This window comes from Megachile rotundata, chromosome 7, assembly GCF_050947335.1.
Source record: "Megachile rotundata isolate GNS110a chromosome 7, iyMegRotu1, whole genome shotgun sequence".
Taxonomy (NCBI): domain Eukaryota; kingdom Metazoa; phylum Arthropoda; class Insecta; order Hymenoptera; family Megachilidae; genus Megachile; species Megachile rotundata.
This window is the reverse complement of record NC_134989.1, coordinates 9,070,870-9,081,825: the sequence shown is the minus strand read 5'-3', so window position 1 is coordinate 9,081,825 and position 10,956 is coordinate 9,070,870. Positions and strand designations below refer to the sequence as shown.

The window sequence follows — 10,956 nt, the reverse complement described above, 5'->3', positions numbered from 1 at the left end:
AAATTATTAGGGGTACCGAAAAGTAATCAAAATTTCTTCGATGATTTCAAAGTTTTCCTATGAAAAATCGAAGGACTTTTTTTAAGAAGGAAATAATTGCCTTTACGTTGGCAAAAAGTGTTAGAAAGTGATGGAAATTATTTTGTTGATTTAAGATTTCTTTAATAAATAAATATTTTTCGCCAGCAAACAAAATTTTTATTACTTTTCGGTACTCCTAATATTTTATGTATCTAATTTTTCTTTATCAAAAGAAGGCTACTCCCAAAAGAACAATTGCACTACAAATTTATAAAATTAATGTTGTATTAATTTTTCCAAAATAACAAACTATCCTCGAATTCTTCAAAATTCAATATTCATCTTTCGCTAAAAGAAAATTAATAAGAAAATGTAACTTGTAAAAATTGACTTGCAGTTAGAATAAGAAATTGCATACAGTTACCTGTTTTCAATATATTTCAAGAATTAATGAAAGCAATACTAAGCGTTACTTGATGCGAATCTCTACATTATACGACCTCTCGTTACATGTAAAACAGTACTCGATTGCATCTTTAGTGTATGTTGAAGCCTTCGTCAAGAATGCGATTTAAAGACGCGTTTCCCATGCACAACGCATTCAAAGGTTACAGTGCGATCGTGTGCATCGATTAATGCATTTATGCTAAACTTAGGTAACCATTGCAAAAGAATAGTGGACACACACACATTACAACGCTGTTTTACCTATATGTTATACTATATTCGAGAAGTTTAAAAATTTACATAAACTTACGAAGGAAAGGATTTGATTAATTTCAATAAAAATTTGTATCATCCATTTAATAGTATTTTTGTAGATACACTCTTATATTATTAAGAGAAACAATACTAATAATTGTTAGTTTCTATTATTTACTGCGTTTAATGTGACTATCAATTTTGGTATAATTTATTCATTATATTGTTTGATAATTGCTATTAAAAATTTCTTATTAGTAATTCTTGAAAATTATTTCTACTAAAAATTATTATACAAAAATTGTAATGAAAAGTGTATTCTTATGAACATACATTAATGTTACACTACAGTATTGTATTTGATGTTACTGTATTGGACAGTGTTATTTAACAACAGATATCTTTTGATTTATTTAGTATAATTTATTCGACTCAATTACAAAAATTCAAATTTCTTAAGAAACTTAAATACATCAATTTAATCGACGGTACATTTCATCGAGACCTATTTGGACCTAACCTAAAATCGAAGTATTGGGTTCTAAATTCATAAATTAACATCCACTATTATTCTTTAATTTGGATTTATTAAAACTACCCTCTGATTGTAACAATTTATAAATCTTACAATTCTCAATTTTATTCGAATAAAAAAATCACATATGCATACATCAGAAACGAATGTGTGGAAATCTATACTCATTTCGTAAATAATTCTGTAAATGAGTATAGCACAATAATTACCATCAAAAATAGATTGTAATTTTCAGAAGATCCCTTCATTTCCGCAAATTTTATTTAAAAAATTAGAAAACGAAAAATTGCTTCGCTCCACATCATATCGACATCGAATAAAAATCTACTGCAATCGTTATCGAAAAAATTTACTTCCAAAAATTCATTGCAATAATGTAAAACTTTTGTAAAAAATGTAAAATATATGTAAAAAGATCTGTGATATTTTCTTCGTTAATTAATAAACCGGTAGTCAAAGAATCTCGATTGCCTCATAATCATAAACTGATTCACGATTCCAGTTCCGCAGCAGATATCATCATACAGCAGCAAACAAACGGTTTTACTTTCCGTCTGTCGATGTGTAATCGACATATCGCTTTCCATTATCACCGATCAAACATGCGTCTTTATTAGAAAGGTGGAAACCATCGAACTTTCTACCTTAAGACCAAATAAGAAGATTTATCAGCTGCTACATAGTCGAGCAAATCGCGATCCTCGTGAGAGAATGTTTTTAATAAATTCACCTCGGAAGTGGTGTTCGACAGATCGATAACCATTTCGTAACCGAGAGACTTGTGAGATACTTTTACGCCGGAAGTTCCGCTCACGTTGTTTCCAGTCACTCACCGCCAGGCAAAAAGTTGTGTGTTATGGAAGCAGTGAATGAGGCTCGTGGCGCTGGGGGGGGAAAATAATTTGAATAATTTATTTGTTCACGTGGAAGATCTGATGAAATGGAAAGTACTTTCTTTCACTTTGAATCGCGGGATTTAACTTCGTGGATTAATTACGCTTTTTGCGGGGAAAATGGATCGTAATTATAACAGTTTCTCTTTTTTTTCTTTCTGTACATAACATCGAACTTTTATTGGAAGCATGGTCAATTAGCACGGCTGTGGTAAAATAAGTTGTCGACGATTTGCGAACGCTTATCCCGGAAGGACTTGTAAGTTATTGGACATGTAATGGTTTCCGTACAAAAAATTTATATGTATATTTATTACCTCAACGACTTCACAATTTTTGGTCTGAAAAGTTTTGAGTTTTTACCAAAACTTTTTAGTAAATTCTTGTTCAAATTTTTTACTGAATTTTTGTCAAGAATTTTGATTAAATTTTTGTCAACATATTTTACTAAATTATTGTCAAAATTTTTGACTGAATTACTGTAAAAATTTTTATTAAATTTTTGTCCAAATTTTTTACTGAATTCTTGTCAAGAATTTTAATTAAATTTTTGACTAAATTTTTGTTCAAATTTTTGACTAAATTGTTGTCCAAATTTTTTACTAAAATTTTGTAAAAAATGTTGACTAAATTTCCGTCAAAATTTCTGAGTGAAAACTTCTTACTCAAAATTAAAAATTTCAACTTGAATATATTTCAGAGCTCAATAATTTTAATTGATACAAAATGATTGCCTATTAATTATAATAATGAGCTTCTCATGAAAATATAATTAATAGACATTGTATCAACAGTTACAGATAATTTAATACAATATTTAGTTAAAATACAACAAACCAATAGCGACAAGTTGATCAAAAGGTACGTAACTTCAAAATGAAGTATTTTAATTTGATAGTAATAAATATGCTTTAATAGTAATAATTAAAATATATCATTTTGAACAATTCTATTTTTCAAGTATAAACAATTTAATATACATTTTGATAAACATTATTTTTAAGAAATTTACGTATCGACTTTCTACGAAGACCATTTCGTGTCCAATAACTTAAAAATCTTACTCTAAAAATACAAATATGCTTTACAATAAATGTACAATAACATTTTAATACAGAATGTTAGAAATCTTCGTTGCATTTAACAACATCGAAGTCAGAAGGTAACAGATATTACCCGTTTACAGAAAAGAGTTAAACAGACGATTAAATCTAAAGTGATATTAACACAGAGCAAAGTACTAAATATTTCGTGCGGCTTAACAGTACAAAAATGAGTTTATAACCCAGAAACTTCGCTATCTCGACACCTTGAAGCGAGAAAGGTAATTATTTAATTTTTCTATTTTACAGAGAAAGTTGAGAGTTTGAGGGAAACTGAAGTAGTAAAATTTCGCATTAAATTTCTTCCATGTTTACTGTCAAAGTGCACAGTTTGAGAACCACTGTTTCAACCTAACTTTTTATTTCAATAATTTTTAGAAATTTTAATCGTTTTAGTAATATATAACTTTCAAACTTTAGCTTTAAAAATTTCACTGACAATTTTTAACTTAATTTGAGGTTACTATTATTTGATGAAGTTACTACTATTATTTAATAAATAATGTTTTGTAACATTTAGTAATAAATACGTAGCCTGTCACTGGTCTTTCATTTTACGTAAAACGCATAATTGCAAGGTTTTTACTGCACAATGTCTGCTCACGCGGTAATTGTAATACTTCCAGCTTTATAGGTTATGTTCTCTTATGTAACAGGAAGGCTCTTTGTTAGTTAAGTGTCGTTATTAAAAACGAGACAAATAGCAGTTTTTACTGTGGAGGATTAAGCGAAAGTCAATTCTGTCTTCGACAAAATTTACACACAAGTGTTCTTTTGCTACTCAAACTTAACAATGTTCTAATGCTATGAACGCTCAATTAACCTTATTCAATTCGACATGATTCAATTTATTGCAATTTTTAACATAAATTAACTAATAATTCAACTGGACATAATTCCAACGTCACACATCTATTCTGAACATTCAGTTTAATTTAAAATTCACAAACATTCGTGACACAAAACGAACAAATGTCCTTACTGTTCAATGAAAGAATCAGTGCACTATAGCAAAGAATTTAAGTTCTTAAATTGATTCTGAAGAATTGAGTCTTACAGAAAAAAAGCTTAATCTTAATCTTTCAAATGAAGTTTTAACGCCTTCAACAGACATCTTACAGAGATTGCACAAAATCCTATTAACAAGCAACCTTAAAACAAATTATAACTTCTACGTTTCCCTCAACTTCGATCTTCCTCAAACATTTCCAACCTCGGCAAAGTCCACAACCTCTCAGTCCACCTCTCAATGACCCTGTTCCTCCTGAACAGGCTTAGTATTCTCAAAATCCTGTTCGTACCGATTATTATTCAGATAATAAATCTTGCTGCGATAACTGTACGGTCCTTTGGACTCCGACGGCAGTGGTTTGGGCACGAAAACGGTCTTCGGTTTATTGCTAATCGAATTCGCGATCACGTTATAAGGTAACTCAGCCTGGAACTGCAACAACTGCTGTATCTCCTTAGGCATGTCCTTCTGGAAAACCAGCTTCTGCGGAGGTGGAACAGGAAGGTTCTCTATGGGCACATTCACATGGTCCACCTGCTGTGCATACTGCTGCTGTTGCTGCTCGTATTCGTCTCTGTAGACAATCTTGCCTCGATACCCATTATCCGCGTAATCTCTACGAGACTTTTGTTGCTCTATCTGCTCGTAGGTTTCGTACTGAGGCAGTTCTCCGTTTGCTAATTGTTGAGGGGCTACCACGTTCGACGAGTAGTGAGAGGCAGACTGCTCCGCATAAGGACGCGGCTTGTAATTTTCTAGAATCACTTGCTTCGCGTGTGACGGCACGTTCGAGTACGGTTTATACTGTATCTGATTCTGCTCTGGTTGTTCTTCGGACACTTGATGCTGCGGATACGTGTATTGGGGGTCGGGAGCCTCTGACTGCACTTGCGTTTGGATGTACTGGCTGTACTGCTGCTGGTCGGGTGCTGGGGTCTGAGGCTGCACGTACTTGTACTGCACTTGACCGGGGTCTGGCGTTTGGGGCTGCAAATATCGGTGCACTTGGTCGGACTCGTACTGTACCAACTGAGACTGTTGAGGCTGTGTCTGCTGTTGCTGTTGCTGTTGCTGGTGCAAGTACTGTTGCTGTTGCTGTTGCTGTTGCTGGTGCAAGTACTGTTGCTGTTGCTGTTGCTGTTGCTGGACAGCGCGCTGACTTTGGGGATGTGATCCGCTGAGTTGAGAACGCAACTGCGTTTGTGGAGAGAACAGCTTCCAGTCCACCTTTAGACCTGTAAGATGTATCAAGCTTCAGTTGTATAATAAAAGAAATCGAGGAAATGAAAAATTATGAAAGTGGTTCAAAATGTGCAAATTTAATTTCTGACAGTAATCTTGAATGTTTGCAATCATATAAAAATTTGATTTACATTTTAATATTTATTAAGAAAAATTTTAAAGCTCCTGAAAAATTAGTTTCTTCATTATCGCACTCTTCGATTGCACTCTTAAATGTAAAGTTTGTTGAAGAGTAATCTTTAAAGAGACAATAATGATTGGATTGAGTAATTTCAATAATTCTGGAGTGGTTGGTTTTCTGAATAATTTCAGTGATCCTCGAATAATTATTTACTCACCATTGGGATCTTGATACCTGATTTGAGCCTGAGGCGTTCGAGCAGCGCGCTGCGCATTGAGTTGCGCCACCATGGAAACGATCAGCAAAATCTGTAAACAGATCAGGCGAATTGTAAATGAATTACCATGAGAACCCTGAATGGACAACGATGTAATAGAATCCGTTAGAAAGTGAAGTCTGCAGCTGCGAAGAAACAGAGATCGAAGACACGCGGAAGAGAATTCGTACAAACGTTTTGCTAAAACATTTGACTACGTTTCCGCTTTTATCCCGTTACTTCGCCGACCGTGTTACAAAGCTAACCATCAATCGGACTTTATAATGCACCGTAACGTTTCACTTCCTTCCATGGTACTGGAATTATCATAACATTAAGACCATACTTGAACCGTATGGAGTTATTTCTTAACAACTGTGGGAATTGCAGGGTAATTTCAGTGAATGAATTAGAAGAATTTCCGTTTCGTAACTGGGGTGCATTGTTGGAAACTGTTGGAACGAATCAACACGTGTAGTTGATTAATTGCTGGCTCGGCAGGGGGTTCCATTAGTTTTCAACTATGTAGAACTTGATCTTGTAATCTTGATCTTGCATTGGTTGCTGGGTAAAATTTGATGCAATCTTTCTTGTTTGAGAGTAGAGGGATTGAAAGTGATAGCTTTGTTCTAAATAGTATAATTTTGATATTGATAAAATATTTTGATTAATGCTGGTTTTAATGCTAATAGAATGACATCCATTTTGTAAAATGACTACATTTTGATATTGATATAAGGACATCCATTTTGTAACATGACTACATTTTGATATTAACAAAGGGACATCCATTTTAATAAAAGAACAAACATTTTAATAAAATGATATCCATTTTGTAAAATAACTCCATTTTGATATTAATAAAAATACATCCATTTTACTAAAAGAGCATCCATTTTGTAAAATGACTCCATTTTGATATGAATAAAAGGACACCCCTTTCAATAAAATGACTCCATTTTGGTACCAAAAGAATGACACCAATTTCAATCAAATGGAACCCATTTTACTAAAGTTACTTCATTTTGAAGCAAATCAAATAATCCCATTTTTAAATTCACAAAATTTTAGTTTCAATTTGTGTAGAAACTATTTTAATTCCACACTTCTATTTATAGTTTCTAATGACTGAAATTTTATGCAAAGGTAGTTTCATTTACGTATCGTTAAAAGCATGAAAAGGCGTATGCCAGTATTGCCAAGTACAAGCATGCATGAGTGAATCAAACCTTGAACTGTTAAATAATCAATGTATTACTAGTGGATGAAGAATTTAGAGTTGAATGTTCAGTAAACATTTTCATAATATAATATTGTAAATTTTAATACAAATTATATTTTGGTGAAAAGAATTTTGTGCAGAATTCAAAATTAAAATTTCAAAATTAAATGTTTTTGTGTAATTTATATTTGAACTTAATATAATTATTATGAACTTAATTTTAGTTTGTACGTAGTCTCTAAATAATAATAAAATACATGTAGTAATAAATATAGTAATACATACATATAATAATAATTATTATATATACGTATAATAATAAATATAATAAGATATACATATAGTAATAAATACTTATATGTATAAACTAAAATTTTGTTTATTATATACAAACTGTAATTTACTTTTGTTATATTTGTAACGAAATAAAAATTACTAAACAATTATTAATAAAAATTTTCCCTAAAATGAAATTAGTTAATTTTGTAACAATTTAAAGACACTTAAAAATAGAGTACATGAAGGAAATAATAGACTGACATTAAATAATAAGTGATCAAATATATGCAACGCACAAACAATTGCTGCGTTGAAAGTAACATAACTGTGCTAAGAAAGCGTTAAAAAATACACTTCTCAGTAACGAAGCTAACACTCTTATCATCATGCAAGCTGTCTAAAGTTAAATAATCAAGCCTTGTTGTTATGTTCTACTAGGAAATATAACAAAAGAATGTTATATAAACGTAGATATGAAACTCTTATTAAAAACCTATTAAAATATTTGAGACTCTCTATTAAAAATTTGTCCATAACATCTACTTTCTTTTTACATTATTTACCTTCTAATTCTCCCTGCATTCTTTAATTTTTTTTTTAATATTATATTAAATAACGAAACATTTTTAAGGAGACAGGTAAATTAATGTCAATTTTTTAAGGGTTGTATAAGGTTTAATTTTTGTAGAGATTAATTGAGATCAATTTTTGGACAAGTTAAGTAGGATCAATTTTTGAATAGGTTAATTGAGGTCAATTTTTAAAACAAAAAAGAGATCAATTTTTGAAGAAATATATCAAGATCAATTTTTTAAGAGATATATTAAGATGAATTTTTGAAGAGATTAATTGAGATCAATTTTTAAACAGATGTATTAAGATCAATTTTTAAATAAATATCTTAAGATCAATTTTTAAATAAATATATTGAGATCAATTTTTGAACAGATTAACTAGGATCAACTTTCGAATAGATCAATTAAGATCAATTTTGAAACTAATTAATTAGCATCACCTTTACTACAGATTAATTAGGATCAACTTTCAAACAGATTAATTAAGACCAACTTTTGCACAGATAAATTAAGATCAATTTCTAAACATCTAGAAATGTAAAAATAAATTAACTTTTTCTTCTCTAATATAAATTTCGAATAACAATCCTTTCATAACTTTCCCTTCTTAACTTTTTCTTACAATACAAAGTCTCATCCCATAAAAGTCCTCTTTTATGAGTCCCATTAAACTTTCAATGTGCTATGAAATAGTACGTGTTGTAAGTTCAACAGTTACTTCAAGCAATCACATAATACCTGATCAAGACAAAAACAAATAAAAGTAAACGCAAAAATTTCCTTCGTACAATTATTATTTGACAAAAACATATATTACTTTAAACAATGAAGGATCAAGAATTACATCCAAGTAAATGCATAATCCATGTACTTTGAGTGTTAAAAAATTTCAAACAGAGCCATTCAGCACTCGTCAACAAGGCGATTGATCACTGACACCCCTCACAGCACTAATCACTCACTAAAGCAAGGAAAAATCAGCACTAAAATTCAACCCCTAATAAAGCGACAGGTCCATATCGTTCGAATAAGTTTGAAGGGGAGTTCACACTCACTAGAAATCTCATGGTTGGCAGAGTGAAGACGACGATGGTGGATGTTCGATTCACGGGTGTACGAGCGGAAATCAGCCAACAGGGCCTCGGTTGCTCTTCTATATACTCGTAGTCGCCCCGGTGTAATTGGTCGGCCAAGCAGACGGACGGTGGCTACCTACTTTTAAAGTAATTCTGCCTCTGGGTAACGAGCGAACCGACGAGGCCCTCGGGATATTATCGTGGTCGATTGCAAGAATGCGTTGCTGGCGCAACCCGCTTACAAAGCCGATCTAGGAAGCTGCCGAGGTGTTCGAGATTGCCTCGCAGAACCAAAGAGTTTCTTAACGCATTATTGATCGGCGCGGGATTCGTTGATTATTTTGCGATGCATGTTGTCAGTGTAGTCTTAAATAGGTGCAAAAAGTCGAGGTGAGTATCGTTCGGTGAAAAATTACATGGATGAATCAGTCGGGTACATTAGTCTTCTTTGAATAGGGAGGAAAGTTGAAAGGTTGTTAGAAAATTATTGTTTTATAAAATAGAAGAAATTTGGAAATGCAGAGATTTTGAAAATTTGAGAATTGAACAAATGAACAAATGAAGAGTTGAAGAGTTGAAGAGTTGAAGAGTTGAAGAGTTGAAGAGTTGAAGAGTTGAAGAGTTGAAAAGTTGAAAAGTTGAAAAGTTGAAAAGTTGAAAAGTTGAAAAGTTGAAAAGTTGAAAGGTTGAAAGGTTGAAAGGTTGAAAAGTTGAAAAGTTGAAAAGTTGAAAAGTTGAAAAGTTGAAAAGTTGAAAAGTTGAAAAGTTGAAAAGTTGAAAAGTTGAAAAGTTGAAAAGTTGAAAAGTTGAAAAGTTGAAAAGTTGAAAAGTTGAAAAGTTGAAAAGTTGAAAAATTGAAGAATTGAAAATCTGCAAATTTAACCATCCAAAAATCTGAAAATTTGAAAATCCCAAAATCTTAAAATTTGAAAAATAAAAAGTTCCAACAAATAATTTAGAAAATTAGCAAACATGAAAGTTAGTGAATTCCAAAACTTTCAAGTTACAGTACTAAGCCTATACAGATTTTGCAAAAGTCCTACTATACTTTGAAAAATATGATCAGTACATTGACACGCCGGAGGTAATGGCGTCGATTAGTATTTTTTCTTAACGCTTGATTTACGATATACGGCAGATTTCTTCTAATTTACTTCAGCACACACGTGTATCTTTACTGGATACTTTCTCTGTCTCAAGGAACTTACTTCATTTTCAGCCTTTCGAAAAAACAACCAATAATTTTCATATATGAACAGTTGACGTTGATGATCGTAGTTTGATGCTTCATCTGTACATTTTATTTGCAATATGAAACAGATTTCTTTTTATTTGTTTTAATATATGTCTATCTTTGCTATGCTACTTTTCATGTCTCGAATGTCTTAATTTACAGATAGTTTTGATGAAAAAAGACTGATGTTTGTTATCTCAAAAATTAATTTATTAGTGATTGTCATATTCATTGTAGTATGCAGTAGAATTCTTTTAATTTACTCCTTCAATTTATTTTACTTAATCATGTTCGCGTATCAAATTATTATCGATAAAATTTTTGTGAAATTACAAGTCACTTAACCATCTGACATTTTCATATTTCACTGAGAACAAAATGGTGTCCTAAATATGGCGGTGCTGATGAGTGAACATTTTGATAAATCATTTTACAACTTTCGAAACTGTGACGAGGTTGAAAGGTTCTTTTGTTTCGAGAGGCAAAGAAATATAACAGAAAATTTATTGAACAGAAGACATTACACAAGTGACATTTACAATGTTTTCTAGTAATTAACTTCCTTGAATTTTGTACAGATTGTGTGCAATAATTACGTCTAGCTTACTACTATTTACAATCATGAAATTTTTATGAAAAGAAGTTCGGTTGCAGAAGTTACAAAAATTATTTCCTTTCAATTTTT

At 31.5% G+C, this 10,956-nt stretch overlaps 1 protein-coding gene across 1 annotated transcript; it reads right to left on the bottom strand.

Annotated features, from left to right (window-relative positions):
* Positions 1 to 1,125: 1,125 nt before the first annotated feature.
* On the bottom strand, positions 1,126 to 9,171 carry LOC100883588 (uncharacterized). Its single transcript, XM_012286618.2, has 3 exons — positions 9,017 to 9,171; positions 5,847 to 5,937; positions 1,126 to 5,501 (listed from the first exon to the last, which is right to left on the bottom strand). Exons 1-3 carry the CDS (start codon positions 9,026 to 9,028, stop codon positions 4,501 to 4,503), a joined length of 1,104 nt encoding a protein of 367 aa, XP_012142008.2. The 5' UTR covers positions 9,029 to 9,171; the 3' UTR covers positions 1,126 to 4,500.
* Between the last annotated feature and the right edge of the window lie 1,785 nt (positions 9,172 to 10,956).

Excerpts from the sequence above, each read along its gene's own strand:
- LOC100883588 (XM_012286618.2), bottom strand. Across the intron at positions 5,502-5,846 it reads CAGGTATCAAGATCCCAATG|GTCTAAAGGTGGACTGGAAG; the intron begins GTGAGTAAATAA and ends TACATCTTACAG.